The following is a 23,598-nucleotide window of genomic DNA, read 5'->3' on the forward strand; positions in this document are numbered from 1 at the left end:
CCAAACACAGAAGCAACATTCTAGTGGGTTGTTTTGTTTACAGCAGATGTTGCCTTGTGCTGTAGAATCTTGATGTACAAACAGGCGGGAAGTGTCTTGGGGATTCTCCCGAGATCTTAGGAAAGGATGTTTAAGATTAGTCACCAAATGGTCCTAGTTTGTGCTGCAAATGTGGAACTTTAAAATAAAAGAGGCAATCAAAATATCTTGTTATTAGTGCTTCTCTGACGGTAGGTAAAATATGGGGAGGGTAGGATCCCAGTGAAAGGAATGTAAAAATCGGAGTATGGTGGGGTCACAATCTTGTGGGACTTTGGGGGAACTGTGGGGCCTGGTAGGTTTGAAACGTTTCAATGAGTGGAAGGGTCGGATTAGCAGGCGAGGAGAGGGTTTGCTTAAGTTCTGCTCTCAAACTAGAGAAAATAGGGGCCGGCTGAAAATAATTGATTTTTTAGTGCTTTTAAGGATCCTTAATGTTTTCCTGGCTCTCTCTCCCCGTGGAAGCATGTCCTTTTTTAGTGCCGTTCAGGCTTAGTAGAGTACAGTACATCTTGCCACGGAAGTGAATAAATGAGCTCTGTCCTGCAGTTGTTTGCTGAATGGCTGTTCTGGAGCTTCCTCAGTTTTTCGGCACAGGCTACCTAACATATTCAGGCAAGCCTACCTGTGAACGTACGGCAGCAGCACACGGAATTGGCCTTTCCTTTCCAGTCTATTATATCTGTGCTTTTAACAGTTCAGCATTGTGATGCTTTCATTTATAATATAGCAGTAAGCCATGCCAGCACGTGCATTAGGCATCTCTCACACACCTCCGATGCCTTCAGCTGCCTATGAAGTCCATCGGGAGCTTCCTAATGCACAGCCTGGCATTGCTCTTCATGGTTAGATGTAAAGTTTACATTCGTTTGTTTCTAATAACCTCTTTAACACCAGGTTTTGGGGCAGGGAGCGATTTGTAATGGATTTTTCCGTTGGGAAGACTCATGCCTAGTAGAAAGGAGAAATGTGTTTCTTTATGCTCTCTTGACAACTTGTATTGTTTAGTATGTTTGTTTGTTTTTAAGGTGCCTTGGCCTATTTGGCCCTGGTGTTGGCTGCATGTCTGTGTAGCATCCAGAACACATCTCTCTTCTTGCATAAAGACAAACACCTGCTGTTAGAGTTTATTAACGACAATAGATGGAGCTTACATATCAGTGAAAATCATGGGCATGTCCCAAGGCAGTTGATTCAAACAGAGTTACATTTAGCGGCTGCCCCTGTTGCTGCAATGAGTGCTCGTTATAGAGTCTAGAGTGCTTTGGGGGTTTTGCAAGTTTCTCAGGCCATGTCTATACGTACAGCCGCTGCAGCACGTCTGGTGAAGATGCTCTATGCCGACAGGAAAGAGCTCTCCCATTGGCATAAAACCCCCACCTCCACGAGCGGCATAAGCTCTGTCGGCGGGAGAAACTCCCCTGCCAACATAGCGCTGTGCACACGAGTGCTTATGTCGGTGTAACATGGTGCTCGGGGTGGAATACTCACACCTGAGCGACGTACATTTTGCTGACGTAGGCCGTAGTGTGGACATAGCTGCAGTGGGGGAGTCGGGTAATGCTCTCCAGCAGAGGCACTGCTGTCACCAGGACTATGATCCCATTATTGTGTGAACTGTAACTCATCAGTCTGGTGTGTGTTGTTTCCTATTGCAGAAGATCACCTCCCATCTGGCTTTCCAACCATTGACATGGGCCCGCAGCTGAAGGTGGTAGAAAAGGCCCGCACAGCCACTATGCTCTGCGCTGCCAGTGGCAACCCCGATCCTGAAATCTCTTGGTTCAAGGACTTCCTTCCTGTGGATACAGCAGCTAGCAATGGGCGAATCAAGCAGCTCCGTTCAGGTAAGGCCGCAAAGCAAGTAAGGCTTCCCTTCTCCTTCGCTCTTCCCTCCCGGCCTGTTGCCATTGTAGCTTTTTGCATATTACTCTGAAGTGCAGCTATGCACCTAAACCCAGACGTTAACTTTGTCCCCATTATGATATGAAAACCAGCCTTTGGGGGCCAGTTTTCTCTGGCAGGATATCATGGCTTGCTGGAGAGAGAGATTAGCACGGACATGCCTTTGGGCACATCACATAGATTCCTCTGTCAGTCGGGGTGTTGGCTGAGGAGGATAGCTCACAATGAGACTGCCTCAGATCCAGGGCAAGGTCAGACACTTCACCCCAGCTCAGCAGGCGCTCAGATCCTACAGTGATGAGCGCATGTAAGAACCTCTCTAGAACAGAATGGAGAACACAGCACACGGGATGCTAGTGTCAAGGACAGAGGCTGCTACGTCATGGCCCAGAGCCTTCAAGACAACACTCTTTGTTCTCTGGAAGTCTTCACCAGTCTCCAAATTCGCCAGAACAAGGATAAAGAAAAACCAAGAAGCCGAGTAGCAGATAAATGGCTGGTCTGTAGATTTCAAGAACAGAAACATGGTTACCAGGATGCACTTTCTCATTTCTTATTTAACGAGTTAAATACAAGAATGTGCAATACATGCTGCAGGCTTCTCTCCAACACTCTGTCACAAACTAGTCTGCTCCAATGCATGGAAATGCACTTGGGCCTCTTAATAATGATCTCTTGCATTTCTGTCATGTCTTTCCATCCTCCAGGATCTCAAAACCCTTTACAAAATTAAACTACATAAAAGGATTGCTTAATCTATTGCTCAAGTGCAGCCACATCTGGGGTGAAACACAGCAGCTGTTTAATAATGCATAGCAGCACTATACCACGGGGCTGGAAGTAAGGAAGCCTATGGTATTCCATTGAAAGCGCAGAAGGGAGTGGAGTTGATATGAGTGCCTCCTGACTAGAAAGATCCTTGGTTGCAATAAGTTAATGCAGCCTGTGTTGCCTGCCTGTGGTATCTACTGGCACCCAAAGGCATTGCCTTGTCCAGTGCTGCTAGGGCATTCCTATGTTCTCTCCTTATAACATGGACATTTAATGTGTGCCCTCGCTGTGCAAGCCCTCTGTGGTGCTCTGTCTCTTGTGCTAGCATGAAACAGCCTTTAACTGGGAGAGTGGGTAATTAGCAACCTCTGTCGCCTACATTAGAACTTAGCCTGGCATTCTGGTTTCACCTAGATATGCTAGTGAGCACTAATTACACTAATACGTTTCCAGCTTAGGAAATTTCACAGTGACCTTTAGCTTTTCTCCCCCACAAACCTGGTTTAATCTTGATAGGTTTGTGCTGAAAGAAAATATCACACTCGTTAATTATTCTTGGCGGCATTAGGAAAGCAGCAGTAGGAAAGTGCCTATGGATATTTTGCTTTTCATAACTGACTAAATCAGCGTCCGCAGATAAAACTGTACATGAGCGAGGCAGCTCTGATGCACTTGCTGTCTGCATCCTCTTTATGGGCACTTGTCCATCTCCTGTCTGCTGGGCGAGCTTGGAGAGACAGCTAGAGTGTAAAAACTATAAGCCCTGCCATAGTCTCCAAGTTTTGTTTCCTTTTTCCTGTTCTCAAGCGACGTCTCAATTGAATTTCACTGGGGATTCAAACTCTAGAATTTGACTGCTTGTTGAAGACACTATAATTACTAAGGGAGGTATCAAGGGAACCTTTTAGAAATCAATGAGCAACACACATCCTCAGCCCTGTGAGAGAAATTGATTAGACTTTGGTGTAGTTTCAGCACAGCAAACTTCCACGTGCGGGTGAGGGGTTTGTTTTCTGGGGTGGGAAAGGAGGATTCAAAGCCAAGGTTCGGATGAAGATTCTCCCCCCCCCCCCCCCCCCCAACAAAAGTGGGAATCAAGTAATTTGCCCCATGAGGCTCTGGCTTTGCCAGCTTCTGTGGTCATTCCTGTAAGTACAATCTGAGCTAGAACTGGGCATGGAATACGGACCCTTCCTTGCCTCCCGGAGTTGTCTGTTTGTAGCAGTGTAATAGGTCAGGCAGTCCCCGATCCAATCCACCAGCTGCTGTTAGAGATTCCAGCAGAATTTGATAATGAAGGAAAGTTGTTTTTCAGAGGAAAATAAATGTAAACAAGCATTTCGTTATACAGTATTAATCTTCCTACATAAAGGAGTCTCTGTTCCATTTAGAGCAAAATCATCTGATACAACAGTATCTCCCAGGCAGCCTGGTATCAGCACAGACTGTCTCAGTCTGAGCACAAACTTATTTCATTTAATTTAATTAAAACTAATAAGACCCAGACCGATGGAATGTAGTTAAAATGGTTGCATAGAAAGAGTAAAGTCTAGCCATTTCATATACGTGATTTCCTAACCAAAGTCTTCACCCAACACAGTCGTTTGTTATATATTATTTTCCAAAAGGGCCAGAGTTCTACCTCAGACATATTGAATGTCAGTCTGAAAATGCCAAAGCTGCTTTGGAAATCTAAATTCTCTCTTGTGAGAGAGCGAGTTTTTCCCCCTTTATTTCTTCCGGCTCCTAGTACAGTATGAACAGCTAGATAGATAAGTCAGATAGTTAGAAAAGGTGCTCTCCTCTGACACTCCTATGTATCTGGGCTGGCAGCGCTCTAGGGGGCTTCAGGCAGAAGCTTTGCAATAGTGTGCAGTCAGACCATGTATACTCAAGATGGGCTCTGTCCAGCAGTTTCTAGAGGTCTAGTCTTCCTCTGACAGGGTCCTGGAGAGCATGTGCATTGCGAGGAAGACCAGGCGTAGCCTTAGGCAGTTTTAGTTCCATAACACTACCAGCTGGAGTCTTTGTCAGAAAGAAAACTCCTATTCGTGTATGTCCTGGGTGTTGTTCCTGCCACTTGTCGGTTGTTTATATACATACGTACATGCATTTTATAGTTAGCCTGGCTCTTTAGTTTATTTTTATAAAAGGAATGTATCCTCACCCAGGAACAAAATCTTTCTGTTCCTTAATGTCAAGTCTTGTGTATTATCGCAAATTGGGGTGGGGCTATTTCACATACATACAGTTGTTCTCCAGAGTTCAACACAGCAGTAGGTACAAGATCTTCTCTAGCTTGTCAGATAGACAATCCACGATCAAGACAAGGGACTCTGATCCTACCTTGCTGTATTAAACATTTCCGGTACTAAACTTACCAGTATCTCCTTCCTCTTGTGGTAAGTAGGCTTTGCAACAAACCAATCACTCAGAAAGCCCCAAGTGTTTCTCTCCTGGAAGTACAACTTCACGTCAGTGCCTCATAATCATGGACAAAGATTGCAGGATGTAAGGCCTGGTCTGCACTGGAGAAATTTACCCTGAATGCTAACCATTTTAAAACTACAAGGAGTCTGGTGCATCTGAAGAAGTGAGGTTTTTTACCCACGAAAGCTTATGCCCAAATAAATCTGTTAGTCTTTAAGGTACCACCGGACTCCTTGTTGTTTTTGTGGATACAGACTAACACGGCTACCCCCTGATACTTGACATTTTAAAACTGGCTCTGCTAAACTGATTTTAAATCTATGTAGAGATATAATATACTAGGTGGTTTTAAAACAGGTTCAGGCAACCAGGAGCCTAGTCTACATTATGGCTCCAACTGGTTTTAAAATAGATTTAGGGGAATTTGTTTTCAAACTAGTTAGTGATTTGGAGACAATTTTCCCAATGTAGACCAGGCCTAAGCATTTCTGTTGATGCTCAGGAGCTCACTTTGAATTTTAGGGTCTTGAGCAGAGAACCTTTAATCCAATACAGCTCTCTGAAGGACCCTCTTGCAAGTTTATGGTATTCAGACCTTTCAAACTCTTGGTCGCTTCCAACACATGGGTTCAGGATTCATATTCAGGGAAGCGTTTCTGCCTTGCTCATGAGAAAATTGTCTGATAAAATGTGTAAAAAAAATAAAAAAAAAGTAAGAAAGCAATGTTGGAACCAGCTGTTTCATTTGTCCTGAATGCTAACAAAGAATCATAGGTGTAGGACTGGAAGGGAACTCAGTAGGTCATCTAGTCCAGTCCCCAGCACTGAGACAGGACTAAGTATTATCTAGAACATGCCTGACAGGTGTTTGTCTAACCTGCTCTTTAAAACAGGTTAGACAAACAAAGTCTTTCTCCCCCCACCTCCACTGAGGTTAGAGGAGGAAATGTTTCACTAGCACTGTTTTGTGATGCCAAAAATTCTGCATCTGTTAAACAACTTTGTTTAACAAGAGTCATCCTGTGATGATGTATTTTAATTCATAGTGACTAGAACTGTGTCCTGGACCTGGCGATTGCTAACAGGCAGCTAATTTGATATTCGAGTCATGAAACATGGCTCTGCAGAAGACCCCCAATCGCTCTCAGTGCAAGTTTGATGCCTCATTGCATGGTGGCCGTGTATGCGGCTGCTTAACCAGATTATCCCAGGGTAGTTACGCACTCTGAGTTGTTAGCAAACATGTTCTCTCCAGCTATGCTGCTTCACATAGATGCCCACTCTTCAGATGTTACTTGTGATTGACAGTCTAGAGCAGTGTTTCTCAAAGCTGGTCTGCCCCTTGTTCAGGGAAAGCCCCTGGCGGGCCGGGCCGGTTTGTTTACTTGCTGCGTCTGCAGGTTTGGCCAATCGCGGCTCCCACTGGCTGCAGTTCGTCGCTCCAGGCCAATGGGGGCTGTAGGAAGCGGCGCAGGACGAGGGATGTGCTGGCCGCCGCTTCCTGCCACCCCCATTGGCCTGGAGCAGCAAACCGCGGCCAGTGGGAGCCGCGATCGGCCGAACCTGCGGACGTGGCAGGTAAACAAACCGGCCTGGCCCGCCAGGGGCTTTCCCTGAACAAGCGGCGGCCCGGCTTTGAGAACCACTGGTCTAGAAGCTATTGCTATTGTCAGATCACTGGAGCACTCAGCCATCTGAGACAGTGATCTGCAAGAAGCTGAGCACCTGCTTCTCCCGCTTACATTCCAATAATGCCCCAAAGCCCCAGTCAGGCTTGGGGCCCTTTTGCACGGGGCACTGCACGGACGCACCGGAGGAGATCGTCCCTGTCCCAAACAGCTTACCGAATCCAAGAACATTAAAATGCTTTATTTCATCAAGTGTGGAAGGGGCTCAGAGTCTGGCAGGAGACTCTCGCCTCCTGTCAAGATCAGGTTGTAAATCCAGAAAGCAGATGGGCATCTGGCTGAAAAGAAGAACTGCAGAATAGCACTCCCAAGAGGCGAGGAGGCATGGTCCAAAGGACCCAGTTCCCCATGTGAAGGGTGTGACATGGCCAGACAACACCGCTGCCAGCAGACAGACAAAACGTTTAGAGAGATGAACTACAGAGTAAGAATTTGTCGTTCTTTGAATGTTTGTCCATGTGGCTGTCAGTGCATGAGGTGTATGCACACACCAGTAATGGGGCCCACTCCGGTAAAGCTCTGAAGGACCACAGTTACTGTGCAAGGTAAGTAACTCTCTCTCTTGTTGTCACATTCCCTAACAATAGCTTGCCTTAAATAGGGCTTCATTCGAAACTAGCCAATATCAGCTGAACTGAGCTTTCTGGGATGGGGGTATTGCTAAACCCAGCCCCCTGCTACGTTCAATGTGAGATATCGGAAACTGGAGTCAGGGGAGGGAGGGTTACTTCCGGGGGGGATTTAAGGGTGAACTATGTGTTAGTGAAGAGGTACTGGATTGACAGCCTTAAGGCGAGTCTGTGTCAACAGAAATCAGCCCCTCATTCTCCACCAGTGGGAAGTGCTGGGGCCACCCAGCTGCTGGTGTTTCTGCTCTGGGTGGAGCCATCGGACCCACCCGTAAAAACACTAACGTCCTGTCCGCACTAATGCTTCCATCATCGCTGTGGTGGCTGCAGCTGCACCAGTGGGGAATTATGGGTCAGGCAAGGCCACAGAGACTGATGTCTACACTTATCTAGAGAACGGGTACATCACAGACAGTGGCAGTGCCCGCTTCCCCTACATACTCTCCTGCCAACGTGCATCAACCTGCACCTCCAGCAAGGGAGAGGGCCCAGGCTCCATGTCCACTGAGTCCCAGGCTCATTTAGTGCCAGTTATTGAGGTGGTGAACTGATAAGTTCTCCTCACTTACGATGAGCCCTTCAGCCCTTCAGTGCAGACAAAGGACTAGGCTGAAAGCTTGTAACTGGGATGCCCTTTGTCATAAGCCTGTCTGGCTATCACAGGACACAAGCTGGGCTCAGTTATTAAGCTGTTCAGGTGTTTGTCATGCTGCCAGCTTCATGGTCTGTGCTGTAATTCAGCCCTTTTGGGGTACGAGGGGGAATCGGCCTTATCCTGTGATTTTGAGGACTTCTTGCCTGTGTTCTTTCTGCCACGCTGAGCATCCCACAGGGAAGTGTTATAGGAGCGCCTCGAAGGCCGTTTTCCACAAACATCCCCACATCAGTGTTCCTCTGAGTGGAGAAGGAAATGTCCCAAGCCTGGCAGGGTAACTAGGCCCCTGAATGAATATTGTTCTTCAGCACCGTGAGCCTCCTGCAAGAGCTGGTTTACGCTGCTAGGCCAGGGGGATTGAGCTGCGATGCAGGAGACGACGAGCCCATTGCACTTAGCTTGAGGGAATCTGTTCCAAGTGCACACTTGCTGCTGGAGCTCTGCGTAGACAGTCGCGTATCAGAGAAAAGGGCCTAGCTACTGTGGTGGGTAGATTTAACGACTGGCTTCCAATCTCCGCGGTGTCAGCGTAAAACTATAAACCCCACTTCAGCCGGCCCAGAGCAGGGAAGGGATTCCTGGCTTCTGCTCCAGGGATGTGTTGTCTGTGTCGTTTCCGTGCCTGTGTGAGGAGTGACCATCTGTGCTGAGGCTTTTTATGTGGGGGTGGAATAGGCAGAGAAAACCAACGGCTTCAGAGAAAGCTGAGCACTTACAAACTCTCCACCTGGGCAATGAGGAATCACCCTCTGCTCCCTGTCTGTGCAGCGTCAGTGCTGTGCAAGTATCTCTGGCTATCACTGTTCTGTCAAGGGTAGCGGCAGTTACCAAGATAGATAAATAGGCAGCAGATTTACTATGGCAAAGGAGAGATTACCCACAACTTCAGCGACAGCAAGATCTTCCCTGATGCTTCACTCATCTGTGGACAAAAACATCAAAAAATATAAGCAGCCATAAAGCTGAAGTGGAGTAATGTCATCTTGGCTGAGGAGAATGCTACAATGAGCAGGCAGGATTGCTTTTCCTGATTTGAACAAGGCCTCTGCCTAAAGGAACAGTAGTTAAGCGAGAGAGATAATAAGTGTAAATATTTTAATTACTTTTTAAGAGGCAAGTTAAACATGCTTAAAATCTGCCTTCTTTGTATTTACAGAAACTCTTTGAGTGTCTTTCTTTGTTTCCCATTGGGTGAGCATTGTTGTGGATAATGGAATGGGGAGCTGTAAATCTGAGATACACAGCACTCGTGTATGCATACTGGTATTTATTAATCAATACACTGAAGATGATTTGACACTCTGTGTCCTGTTTAACCCTGTTTTCTGTCTGTTTAAATTCCTCAGTTTTCTTTGGTAAGTGCTTGGTATTCAGATCTTACAAATCTGCATAAAACCAACACCTACCATGAACTGCCTACAGATTAGATATGCATGAATCTCTCCCTTGTACTAACAGCCTTCATATGTGCAAAATAAGACCAAGGGGACAAAACTGGGGATTAGAGGGGTTCACTGCCAATTTGCCTACCTGGATTTCCACACACTTGAATCTATATATTGTTTATTAACCACATAGTAAACTCAGGGCAATAACTGGTTGATGCCCCACATGCTAATCTTAAACCCAATGATAAAACAAACTTTTGCTGTCTGTTGCGTCAAGTCAACTGGACCTCAGTACCAAAAAGCCCTCCTTATAAGATGCACTGCATTACAGCATGTAAAAATGATCTTCAGCTCCCTTATAAAGAGGGTAAGGATTCTTTCCTCTAGCTACTGTCAAATTAGGCAGAAATGAGGGAGGCGTGGCTGGTGTGCCATTGTTTCATCACTGGGATTAGTAGAAATTCTTTGTAGTTTTGTTTGAAAGTATTTTCTATATAAAGTTAGTTCTATATGACACTAATCTCCATGCCAGAGGGAAGTAATACTGGGTTTGTACAAATGTGCTCTCATGGAGGCTGGCTTTGCTCTTCTGTCCCCTTAATTTCATTTCTTTAAATCAGCAGATTTTGTCCCACTGGTCATTCTAACCTGAAAGCCAGAATGTGCCCCATGCCAGTGACCATGTGCTTAGCACCGCGGCCCTCCCAGCACACTCACACACCACCCAGTCTCCACTACCCCACCCCTGGCTACCCAACAAAGGGCACCGCACCATCTTTCCAGTGTCTCTTCCATCTCAACTGCTTGAATAATAATGAATGCGAGTGGGTAGGCCAGTCGCCAGCACCTCCTCTACAGCGCAGTGGGCGGCTAGGAGCGGAATGGCAAACCCGGGGCTGGAGGCTACACTCCTGGAGCAATGAGCTTTACTAACCTAAGAGTGTCACTCTGACTTTACTGCACATCAGTTTCTTTTTATTTATTCCTGTCGCGCTAATACAAATTCTAGCTTTAAAAAACTTTCTGCTTTTTAGTTATAATTTTCTTCCTTTCCTCTTTGTACTAACGCTTCTCTCTAATCTTATTTGCATTCAAATTACCTCACCAGGTGGTACACCAATCAGAGGTAAGAATGCTGAAATGTGTCACATCACTTCATTTCCTGTCTGCCCTGCTCCTTCTCCACCAGTGTTTCTCATCTCCAGCTTTTTCTCTCAGCCCTAACTCTGCCAGTGCTCTTGCTCATCTGCACTCTCCCACTAGCGTGTTGATTTGGGTTTATTTTTAGTGCGACTCCTTGCAGAGTCATCCATTGCAATGTTGCACTGTTGAAAGGGGGTTATTCAATGGAAAGTTTGCAAACTGGAAACACTTCTCCCGTGTGTCCCAGAGGGGCCGGCTCCTCCTGCGGCTTCAAGAACTCTCTGAACTTCTGTTCAGCACGGTACAGCCGTCACCTGCTGGGTGTCAATGCACAGGGAGTTTTGATCAGTCGCTGTGGTGTCAGTTTAAGACTGTAACATTTTCACAAGAGAACAGTCAAACTTTTTGTCACTCTGCTGCTGACAGGCATGAAAATCTAATCAGATGAAGATAAATTCCAGAGAGTTCAGGCAAATCTGGCTGTGAAATAAGCAGCCCCTTGGTTTGAGAGCTGTGTGTAGTACTGTAGTGAGAGTGAGGGAACAGCCACTCCTGAGGAGACCCAAAAGCCTGCCCCATCCCACTGGAGCCAGTTGGCACTGAATTGTAGCATAGAGATTTGTTTTGAGCAAATGAATCCGAAACAGTTCTGGCTGCTTTAAGCCTTCATTAGTTAAACCCACCTACAGTTTGACAGCCCAGCATGCACAGACTTTGACTAGTTTTTCACAGCCTGTATGCACCAGTAATGACTTTCCCATTGGAGTGTTGGTTTTCTAGCCTAATACTCACAGTTGTCCCTTTATATTAACTTTACTCTGTTAATCTGTGTTACACGGTAAGACCCTTTGAGTTCTCTTGTGATTTCTGTTACCACTGTTGACTGACCCCTACATTTCTTGATAGAATTATTACCCCTCCAAATTGATACAATCTCATTTGTCCAATGCTGCTGCTCCTCTCCTCCCCACCCTCCACTGAATCACTGCTGGAAGTTAATAATTTGACTCTTTGGAACGGGTTCTGTTGCTGTGGATTAATGTTTTCAGCTCCTGTAAAGTGATTTTAGAGCAAATGTGAATTGCTGTTTCATGTGTATTTGCATCAAGTTGCCTGTGTAGCAAATCTGGGTCAGGGGAAAAGATTGAAACTATTTATTTATTTATAAAAAATGAATGGGTTTATGTACGTGTCATTCCTACCTTTGGAATGCTTCAAGATAGACAGCTGTGATGTTACAAGCTATTTAAACTATTTCTTCATCTCTATTCCTATTACAAATCCTAAAAGGAAGGGACAGATTGAATACTAACTAGCTGAGTGCACCCAGCTTCCAGCGCTGCATACACAACACATTGCATTTCTTGGGCCTTTCCTTGCACAGCTGTCTGATGACATTAGTGACTCAGCATCAGAACCGGGTGGATGTTCCATACCTCCTGCTTGGGAACTGAACATCTCTCTGTAATAAGAATCATCCATCTCATAAAACATAAATTCCTCCCATTCAAATCCTGACAAGCTATTTTAAGAATGTGCTTGACATTATTTAAAATGTATGTGTCCTGTTTGAATGTCAAAGACGACATTTCTATGAGTGCAAACAGAAGCCATGTGCCCCTTTCTGCCTTTCCCTGAAGGATTTCTGCTAGCCTAACACCTTTTGTTTAAAGCAGAGGTCGTTGAATTTCTAAAGATAACAACTGATTAGATGAAACCACTTTTCTAAAGGAGAGGTTATGTCCACTTAGATGTGACTGTTCTGCCACGTTCTATACCCAGCTGCACTCTTGTTCCTCCTTACGGTAAGTTCACTGCTTGAGCTTCTCTAGAATCCATGAACCTGGTCCGAAAGGAAAACTGACTCTGTTTGAACAATCAGTTTGGGTGACCGTTGATCTAACTATCTGTATAATTCTCTGTTGAGAGGTGTTTGGTGTGTGAAGTAGCTTGGGAGTTTCAAGCATTAGCCCAATACTTTGAGGACAGGCCTAGACCACTGAAAGACCCATTTGCAGGAATCAGTGCATGATCAACAGGAGATTAAGATAAGAAATTCCTTCCAAACAGTCCTCATTGAGCCAGGATGAGATTTATTTCTGTGACTAACCTTTTCTTTTGGTCCTGCTACTACAAAACCTGTCCTTTCTGTCCAAGCCTGCTGTCATTCCTCAGCCACAGAGAGACTCTTCTATTAGTTATCCGGTATTCTTAGCTCCAGACGTTATCTCTCCGCCTTTCAGGTGAAGCCCTGGCTGATGGCCAGTCCCAGAGTTCTGTTACACTGTTCAGAGACATGGAACCAGCGAGTGATTGGCATGTTAGACAACAGGTGGACGAGGAATGACAACCGCTCTAAGTCTGAGGAAATGATGCCTTGCCCTCTGTTTTCAAAGTATAAAACACAATGTTAGTTTTCTGTATTGCTCTGGAATCGAGCTTAATCAACCTTTCAGGGAGTCTTCTGGCTGTTCTCTCCTGCCATGGTAGGTGTGTGGAGCAGGACATATTGTTCCATGGGAACATTAGCACTTCATAGGTTACGTACCAGGCACATGGGCAGCGCCAGAAACAGTAAAGGGACACCATCAGCTTTAGTATTCCCCTTCCTTAACCTGTCTTTACCACACTACTGTCACAGGTAACACCTAAGATTCCTATATGTGCGGGAGACTACAGGGAAGGGAAGTATTTTCCTTCGTTCTTTTGGTGTGTGTTTGTGCTTTCGATGGTGCTTTGTGTATGGTCGTTTTTGCTGTTTCCCTTCTTGTTTCTCTGGGGTTTTCACTCTCAAAAAGGGGGGAAACAAATATTTTTTTAAATGTAGAATGTGATTGTAAAACCCCAGACGTTGGCAGGGAGATACAGGCGGGTAACTACTGGAATTGTTGGTCACTCATTGCTTGTAGACTGACTGGACTTCAAGTGGACTCTGTCCCTCTAGAACCACACAAATCAGTATTCCTTCTGGTTAGTATTGTAGTTCACAGCTGATACTGAACCGCGAAGATTTATGGGATCCTTTCCAATACCTGGCATTGAGAGCTCAGAGCCATCCAAGACCCAGTAATGTACCAGGAGACCAAAAGAGCCACTGCTTGTATTCTATACCTCCCTTTTCTCCTATTTGCTCACGTTCAGTTTCAGAGGTCCAGTCACATCACCAGCTGCCTCATTGGCGTATATCAGAGTTGATTCCTCAGCAGCAGCACAGGCATCCAAAACAGGTCCCTAACATGCCAATCATCAGGGTCTGGGATGTAATGAACATAATGAGCACTAACAAGGAAATTATTTTTGTAGTTATCTTGTTTGCATAATTGGCGACACTGATGGGCTGGGTGTATTTGTCTATAATATCTGGAAGTTGACTGCATTATAAAGTACAAAGTTCATAGTACTGCATGAGCCAAAGAATACTAGAAATGCTTCTTTTAATTATTAGCTTGTAAGAGACTTTTTAAAAAGTGTTTGACATCTGAGTCTGTCCCAATGTTCCTTTAGTGAGCACAGATTCTTTAGGACAATTTACCACAGCATCAAACTCTTGCCATCTCCTCAGATCAGATTCACAATCTACATCCTACAGTCCCCACTCCCCATGCCAGCCCTTAAAAATCCATCTCTAGTGCTTCTGGAGGGAGGTGGGTGGCGTGCTCTTCCCAGCCCCAGAGACAGATGGTGCTGGGATATCTGCAATGCCTTCTGTCCTTCGGAAAAGTGCACTCTGGTGGATCAGGCAGGATTATCACAAGCCCAGTCGGATCCCCTGATAGCTGGGCTGTAAAACTCCCCTGTGCAGCTCTCACTTGATCAGAATTGTTTTCCCACATCCAAAAAGTGACCGAAGCGAACTGGAGACCACAGTCCAGACACTCATCAGATTTTTTCCCATACCTGTTTTATACATGGCTTTTTGCTCTGTTACTTCATTCAGTTTTCATTAGCATTATTAACATGATTAGACTACCAGGTCTGTCAAGGCCAAAACATAGTGTCAGTGTCTAAGGCAGGTTTTAGAGTCGTAATGGAGTGGGTGGGTTTATGTCACGTATCTCTTTCACATCGTGGAGCCGTTTCTGCAGCTTACCCTTAGCCCAGAGTTAGAATTGGTTCTCTCCTCTCTTTGTGTTGCTGTGTATAAAGCACAGGGGGCAGCTACTTTTTATTTGCTGCTAGTGAGAGCGTTTCTGTTTGAATGGAGCAGAAGCCAGCGTGGCTCCATTTTACTGATTTCCATTGGAGATGCTCCAGCCAAAGCAGCGTATGTCAGCAAGAAGTGACCTACAGAAACAGGGTCTTTAAATTACTTTAGACAAAGTCCTGGATTTAAAAAGGAGCTGAGAGGGGATCCCCCTCTCTATGTGGTGCCTTTTAGTGAGGGGAAATGGAGGGCACCGGGCCTCAGCACCATGCATTGTTTCTGCTCCCCAAATGGCTGACATGGAAAGCAACTGCGGAGGAAGCCACGCATTGGATTTCTCTCTCGTGGAGAACGTGGGCAGGTTGTTCAGGGCAGAGATGGGGAGGAGTGAGATAAATAGGTGCCCAGGGATGCAGGTGGGTGAAATTCTGTCTCCTGTAGAGCCGCTGGCTGAGCAAGGAGAGTGTCTGCGTCAGTAGCTGGGATCCATTAGCACCAGCATTGTGACCCTCCTTCTTACAGAAATGCAGCGGCGATTCCTCTGACTCCTGGGCATTTCACTTGTGTTCATTCTCGTAGTCTAGGGAAAAGATCAAACTCTTCTTGTCTTTGTGCCCTCGTGGCTGAGTCCAGGAGTCAAACGGGGGTGCACAGGTGCCTGGGAGAGCTCCATGCAGAAAAGTAGCCCCGAGAGACGCTGCGCAGAGCTCCCGGTGGGTCTGCGGGGTTCCGCTGAGCAGCGCAGCTTCTCCTCTATCTGTTTCAGGGGTTGGGTTTCAGAGAGTTAAACTCGTGTTGGAGCTAGAGAGCTTTTTACACTGAGTTACAGACAGGGGAGAGAGAGTGGAGCCCAGCCCGCCCTAGCGTATCTGCCAGACTGGTGGCCTTATCAGGATCTGCCTTCCCCATGTTCTGCACAATGCGCTTTTTAAATGTCACTTTTAAGCACTATCATTGCCGCTAATGATTTTTCCTAAGCAGCACGACTGTATTTGAATAGATAGGAATCTCGGAGAGCTGCTGCGGGGCTGTCGTCTGCGCCCATGTTGAAGGAGAAAAAAAGAAAATTCCAAAATGAAGCAGTGATTGGCACGGAGGCCCAAGTGCAGAAGAAAAAGCTGCTTGTCAGTCAGCAGCAGCCATTTCTTCCCTCAGCTCCAGAAAGTCCAGCCTCATCACTGTTCTCCCTGGCCCCGGAGGGCAGCCAGGGGCTCTTCTCAGAGCTTGCAGTGCTGTGCTGTGTTTTAACAGACCTGAGCTGTGATCAAGATCAGCTTAGCACAGCCAATGCCTCTCCTAGCAACCTGTGCTCCCCCTGCCCATGGTGGGGAGTAGCTGATCCCTGCTTGGGAAGCAGGCTGAGGGGCGGTTCCTGAAGGAAGAGGTTTTGCTTCCCTGTCAGTGGAGGGCAGTGTAGCCTGACACCTGAGGCTCCCTTGCCAGTGGAAGAGCTGGCAGGCGTAGCAGTGTGCTCCCTCATTCCTTCAGCGATGCCGTGTTTGTTGTTAGTGTTTTAGGGCTTACCTCCAGGTGTGGTGCTTGCTAGGGCAGGTAGCCCCACGTAAGTCGGTGACCTCAGCCAGAGTCCTCCGTGTAGCACGTGTTGTCCAGAAGGGAGCGTTTGCATGATCGGGCCCTTAGACGTGTTTTAACAACATTTAAACATTTCCAACGTTTGTTTGTTTTTTAAATCCGGTCACAGTTTCTTTGTCTAATCATCAGTGTGGCTGTCATGTCACTAGGAGGTGGGGCTGGGCGTCTGCCCTCTGAATCCTGCCTAGCCGGAGCCCCGTTGGGTGACGATGATGGTAATGATTAACGCTTATTGAGCAGCTGTTAGCCCCTAGATTTCAAAACACTCTCCAAAGGCAGGTCAAGGTCGGTGTCATTTTTCCAGGTGTACAGAGAGAGATATTGGGGTGGAGAAAGGGGAAGAGACTTGCCCAAGGTCACCCAGAGAGTCAGTGGCAAAGGTCTCCAGATTCCCAGCCCGTGCCCTTGCTATAGGGTAGCAGAGCATAGAGGAAATGACAGACGCGGCTTTCCCAGCACTAGCAAGTGAGTAAATGGTTAATCGTTGATTTGACAACTATCAATCAGAGCAGTTGCAAAGAACTGATAGAATTTACCAGTGCTTGGAAACTCCCTTGACTCTGTGACTTCCATCAGCTCTGCAGATGGGGGCTGGTCAGGACCCATTCTTTCAGAACTCTTGGGTGAATGCCATCTGGTCCCGGTGACTTGTTAATGTTAAGTTTATCAATTAATTCCAAAACCTCCTCTAGTGACACTTCAATCTGTGACAGTTCCTCAGATTTGTCACCTACAAAAGCCAGCTCAGGTTTGGGAAGCTCCCTAACATCCTCAGCCGTGAAGACTGAAGCAAAGAATCCATTTAGTTTCTCCGCAATGACTTTATCGTCTTTAAGCGCTCCTTTTGTATCTTGATCATCAAGGGGCCCCACTGGTTGTTTAGCAGGCTTCCTGCTTCTGATGTACTTAAAAAACATTTTGTTATTACCTTTGGAGTTTTTGGCTAGCCGTTCTTCAAACTCCTCTTTGGCTTTTCTTATTACATTCTTGCACTTAATTTGGCAGTGTTTATGCTCCGTTCTATTTGCCTCACTAGGATTTGACTTTCACTTTTTAAAGGAAGTCTTTTTATCTCTCACTGCTTCTTTTACATGGTTGTTAAGCCACGGTGGCTCTTTTTTAGTTCTTTTACTGTGTTTCTTAATTTGGGGTATACATTGAAGTTGGGCCTCTATTATGGTGTCTTTAAAAAGCACCCACGCAGCTTGCAGGGATTTCACTTTAGTCACTGTACTTTTTAACTTCTGTTTAACTAACCACCTCATTTTTGCATAGTTCCCCCTTTTGAAATTAAATGCCACAGTGTTGGGCTGTTGAGATGTTCTTCCCACCACAGGGATGTTGAATGCTGTTGTATTATGGTCACTATTTCCAAGCGGTCCTGTTATGGTTACCTCTTGGACCAGCTCCTGCGCTCCACTCAGGACTAAATCTAGAGTTGCCTCTCCCCTTGTGGGTTCCCGTCCCAGCTGCTCCATGAAGCAGTCATTTAAAGTATCAAGAAATTTCATCTCTGCATTTTGTCCTGGGGTGACGTTCCCAGTCAATATGGGGATAATTGAAATCCCCCACTATTATTGAGTTCTTAATTTTGATAGCCTCTCTAATTTCCCTTAGCATTTCATCATTACTATCACTGTCCTGGTCAGGTGGTCTATAATAGATCCCTAATGTTATATTCTTATTAGAGCATGAAATTTCTATCCATAGAGATTCTATGGAACATGTGGATTCACTTAAGATTTTTACTTCATTTGATTCTACATTTTCTTTCATATATAGTGCCAAGTCTCCTCCCTCCCACGACCTGTTCTGTCCTTCCAATATATTTTGTACCCCGGAATGATTGTGTCCCATTGATTGCTCTCAGTCCACCAGGTTTCTGTGATGCCTATTATACCAATATCTTCCTTTATCACGAGGCACTCTAGTTCACCCATCTTATTATTTAGACTTCTAGCATTTGTGTACAAGCACTTTAAAAACTTGTCACTGTTTATTTGTCTGCCCTTTTCTGATGTGTCAGATTCTTTTTTATGTGAATGTTTCTCATCTGATCTGGCCCTTACATTATCCTCCTCCATCCTCTGCTCCTGACTAGAACCTGGAGATTCTCTATCATTAGACTCTCCCCGAAGAGAAGTCTCTGTCCGAGCCACGTGCTCCTCTGCAGCAGTCGGCTTTCCCCCATAAAGATATTCCTATCTCCTAGAACTGGAAGGGACCCTGAAAGGTCATTGAGTCCAGCCCCCTGCCTTCACTAGCAGGACCAAGTACTGATTTTGCCCCAGATCCCTAAGTGGCCCCCTCAAGGATTGAACTCACAACCTTGGGTTTAGCAGGCCAATGCTCAAACCACTGAGCTGTCCCTCCCCCGCAAACAAATGCATCACTGCCTGGGGGATTTTCCTCCTCCTCAGCCTACATTGTTCCCCTTTCCCTAGCTATGGCCTGGCCCCTTGTTTCTCTTCCGATAATTCCTCTGTGGCATGCACACCCTGCAGATATTTGGGAACATGTACATCTCCCTGTGTCTATCACTTCACCATTCATTTTCCCACTAGAAAAACAATGCTCGCAGCCCTGCTGGTTGCCATCACAGTATCACGGTGGGGCAGCTTCCTGTTATTGTTAAGTATTTTGCAGGCTCTTCACATTTGTTTAGTGGCGGTTTTGTTTTTGTAGTGGTCAGAATCTCTTCTCTGGCACAGACTGGAGGTTTCCTTTTACCTCCTTCGTCTCCTGGGACCTCTCAAGCGTTCTCCAGGCCGTGCTCTGTGGCCCTGGTCACTGTTGTCTCCGCGTGCCCATAGCTATACTGGACACATCTCAAGTTGCTTGCGCAGGGGCCTGACTTGTTGCTGAATCACAGTAGTATACCCTGAAAGTGGTGTTCTCAGAACCACGCCCCTGTCCACACTGGCCATGGCACGCAGCGATAGTGTTTCATCTGCAACAGTCCTCTTTGCAAGTCTCTTCCTTCATCCCTCCCTTGCTTTTTCTCTCCTCCCCCCACCATAGCTCTGACATTTGGGTGCCTTGAGGTTAAGCACCTATAGATTGGCTAAGTAATGGTTAAGGAAAGTGGGGAGGTCATAAGTCTGCATTTGCATGTAAGCCCCAGTGAAGTTTACTTACCAGGCTAAATAACAAAGAGGATGTTGTCTTGTGTTGCCCCAACCCCCCTCCTGTCCTCAAACAAAACCCTCTCACCTGTATTTACTGGTGCTTTCAACCCAAGCCAGCTGGCTTCTCTGACTAGCCTAAAAACAGAGTGTGAGACTTTCACTTGGACTTGGTAACCGTAGTCCTGGAACCCCAAGAGGAGAGGCAGTTCTTGATTTCGTTATAAGTGGAGCACAGGATCTGTTCCCAGAGGTGAATATAATGGAATTGCTCAGTAATAGTGATCATAATATAATTAAATTTAACATCCTTGTAGGGGGGCAAAATACCAAAGAAACCCACCACAGTATTGTTTAACTTCAGAAAGGGGAACTACACAACAATAAGGAAGCTAGTTAAATGGAAATAAAAAGGAACAGTCACAAGAATGAAGGGCCTTCAAGCTGCATGGAAACTTTTTAAAAACACCATAAAGAGGCTCAAATTAAATGCATACCCCAATTAAAAAAAAAAAAAAAAGTAAGAGGACCACACACAAAAAATGACACCTTGAAAAAATAACTCACTTGATATTGCCCAGTTCTGTTCATTGTCTCTGAAGTGTCTGTCTTTGGCCCCTGACAGAAGACAGGATATTGGGCTAGATGGACCATTGGTCTGACCTAGTATGGCTGTTCTCATGTTCTTTTAACCTGCCCACTTTGTGGTAAGGATGCAGGATAAATCGCTGCTGATAGTCCTCTAGTGCCTTCCCACAATCCCTCCTCCCCTCCACCCCCCTATGTGCCCAGAAGGACAGAAAAATTCTCCCATAATTCACCAGGAAGAAATCCTAGAGCAGCTCCGCTTCCTGCAGCACAGAGAACCATGGGATATGCTCCTAGAAGTCCTAGTGACACATGCAGGGGAATGCATTTCCAGTTACGCCACAGTATTTTAGCTATGGCTTTGCAGTGTGGTGGTCACGCCTGGGCTAAGTTAACCTGGGTGCTCAGCACCTGAGTTAACTCTGCAGTGAAGACACACCCTAGAGAGTAATAGGAGGAAATTAAGAGGGGGTAAAATGGGCTAAATATCAGAGAGATCGTCACGCCAGTGAGTGCTGCTAGGTTGTGGCACAGGGTCCCTGGGGAAGTGGCGGAAGCCCTATCATTTGGCACATTTAAAACTGAATTGGACAGAACACTAATACGTTACAATCGGGAGCCATCCTGCATGGGCCCCTGGGTATGCACTAGATAACCTAATAGGTGTTTTCCATCTCTAGATTCTGGTCTTCTCTCCAGCTTGTCAGGGCCAGGAAGCTTCCTCCCACTCTGCTGCCTCTCTGAGCATGTGGAAATCCAACATTTCCCCTGAATTCAGCAATAATGCACAAGAGATGTCGGGCTGGCCCCGCATTTCGAAGGGGTCCAGAGATCTCTGTGGTTTGGGGAAGCTAGCATATTGAGTGATTGCAGTAGCATGTTTTCTCTGTCTTTCTGAAGCCTCATTTTCAGCCCTAATGCAACAACAGTGAGGGCTTTGTGCATCATTTGTATTATGTGGCAGAACTCCGGGAAGTTCATTTTTTTTTTCTCCATGACACACAGACTTCTGCTACAGTCTCAATTTATCCTTCTAAATAATGTAGGTGGCGGTGGTTGATTCACATCACTTTCTCTTCTCTTCTAATGATATGAAAACCTGAGTTTGACCTCCTCTGCCTGAACTGAGAAGAAGGGAGCTGGCAATTTCTCCAGCTATTCACAGTGCTGCTCTCCACAGTTATTCTGAACCGTGGCGGATGGAAGTGGGTTCAAATTCTTACAAGCAAAGGGGTTAATGTTTTCTTCTAGTTCAAGTATGTGGTTTGTGAGCAGAGTTCCCCTCCGACAAGCTGCTGGAGCCAGAAAAATCTGAGCACTTGGGGGTGCGTTAAAAATGAATTCCTTGTTGCCGTGGGAAAGCAGGCAGAGTAGCAGAGAGAGCCGTGTCTGGGCATTTGGCCTTAACAGTGGCGGGTTACTTTTTATTCTTGTCACCAGGTGTATTCTGGGTCTGTATCATTTTCTCACCTCTTTCCATCTAGGCCCCACCTGCAGCCCAGTTAGCAGAGTTTAGGTTCAGCCAGTTTTAGGTCCCATCCATACAAGGTGGAGAGCAGACTTGGAAATGTTAAATGTCATTCCAGCCAAACTGGTGCTGAACATGGGTGGGACAGCCAGTGTGGATGGGGGTTGACCACAGTTCACCTGAGAGGGTTGGAAATTACGTGTAAAATGTTCAGGCGCAGGGTAGACATAGCCTTGGTCTCGTGTGGTTAGCGCGACTCTCGCTATGTTCTGGGGGCTGTTGTTATCATTTGTACCCTCGGTGCACCTGGCACGCTAGACATGCAACGAGATCACTTCTGTGCCCAGAGACGCTTACAGCCTGAGTGAAATATTCCCAGGGCGGGAAGAGTGGGAACAAAGGCAAAGGGAACTCTGTGATGTTCTTTGTTCTGCAGATTGTTTGCTTTTGCTATTTGATTCTGTCTGTAATCAGGTGAGAGAGAGGAAAGGACTGGCATGGAGCGAGCTGGTTAAAGGCAAGTCTAAAGCTTTGGTGGAGAAGAGGGAGGATGAGCCGGCAGAGCAGGCGGCAAAGCCCCGGCTCTGTTCAGCAGAGGCCATGACTGTGGAGGAGGAAGAAGCAAACAGCAGTGGTTAGGCTACTTTTTGTTCAGCTGCTTGGAGTAGAAAAATCTAATTTTAAAGTCTGTTAAAGGTCCTTTCATTAGACAGGAATCCTGTCCATCCAATGCTGTCAGCAACAGGGAGCTGGGTGTGCTTTCTCTATTTAAGCAGTGCATTTAAGTACCTGTGTCCATTGGAAAGGCATCAATAACTGGTTTTCCCATGCAATTAAAAAAACCTCACCCTCGCCAGCCTTTGACAAGAGCATGGACACCCTGGGGCTGCAGCTAGGTACCACTGAGAGTCTGAGGGCCGCAGTTGGTGGTACACTTACCCAGGAAAGCTACTTTTCAAGTAGGGCCTGTGTTTCTCGTGTGGTGCAACTGTTCAGTTGTCGTGTCTGGACTTGCCATAACCTGGGTTGTCTATGTCTTCTTGTTTGTGCACAGGGGCTCTGCAAGTAGAGAACAGTGAGGAGTCAGACCAAGGCAAATATGAATGTGTTGCAACCAACAGTGCAGGAACCCGCTACTCTGCTCCGGCTAACCTTTACGTTCGAGGTAAGAGCAGCTCTCTCTCCAAGGGTCACTCTCTCCCTGTTTAATGAACTGTGTGGCTTTGCAATGAACGAGTATGTGGTCCTGTCTTTGTGCATCGATAACACTTTGTGGATTGTGTGACTTGAGTAGCCATTTGCTCAAGATTTGACAAATTAAATCCAAACGCACGTTTGAATAACATCAGCCTTGACTCAAATTAGCAAGACCTGGAAATCCATCTTCACCAAGCTTATGTGATGCTTCTGTTGTCAAAAGCGCTGAGCTGAGGCCAGAATTTTAATTCCTTTGAATTTCCTCACCTTGTGGCACAATTACTTAAGGGGAGGAGGGGTGTTTCAATCTCTCTTGTATAAAGCCAAATCTTCAGTGGAGAAGTCTAAAATAAAGTCCCATTCACCTGCTAAGCCAAGGCTTGTCAATTGTGGATGAGCAGGTCTTTAGCCACCTGCTTTGGAATGTTTAGCCATAAAAACTAGAGAACAGAACAGCTTTTTGAAGTTTTCTCAGTCAATCTTGTATCTGCATTGAAGATAGATCCTATGGGTATTAAAGATACACACTAAGAACCCTTCTGAAAATTAGCTGCTGTTCATGCGAAGAAACCACTTTCTAATGGTTATTGTCTTGCCTTTTTAAAACTCTTGTTTTCAGGATACAAAAATGACCAGACTTTATGGCTGATTGACCTCTGGCCTAACTTATTTTTCTAAATTAAATAAATCTGAATTACAAGTTTGGAAGGGGGGGGGCGGTCTTTAAATAGTTGATTAACTCTGTTCTGTTCATCAAGAAAAAAAAGTGCTTCCTTGGTTGGGATCTGGTATAGCCAGAGCAACCAGGTCAGAAACCCTTGAAAACTGGTTTGGG

At 45.9% G+C, this 23,598-nt stretch overlaps 1 protein-coding gene across 1 annotated transcript in view; it reads left to right on the plus strand.

The window, feature by feature from the left end:
- PTPRF (protein tyrosine phosphatase receptor type F) overlaps positions 1 to 23,598 on the plus strand; it is a 362,984-nt gene that overhangs the window by 227,965 nt on the left and 111,421 nt on the right. The window contains exons 4-6 of the mRNA XM_065409241.1: positions 1,698 to 1,886; positions 10,614 to 10,631; positions 22,621 to 22,731. Coding sequence (XP_065265313.1) covers positions 1,698 to 1,886; positions 10,614 to 10,631; positions 22,621 to 22,731 — 318 coding nt within the window. The remainder of the gene's footprint in view (positions 1 to 1,697; positions 1,887 to 10,613; positions 10,632 to 22,620; positions 22,732 to 23,598) is intronic.

This window comes from Emys orbicularis, chromosome 8, assembly GCF_028017835.1.
Source record: "Emys orbicularis isolate rEmyOrb1 chromosome 8, rEmyOrb1.hap1, whole genome shotgun sequence".
Lineage (NCBI taxonomy): Eukaryota > Metazoa > Chordata > Testudines > Emydidae > Emys > Emys orbicularis.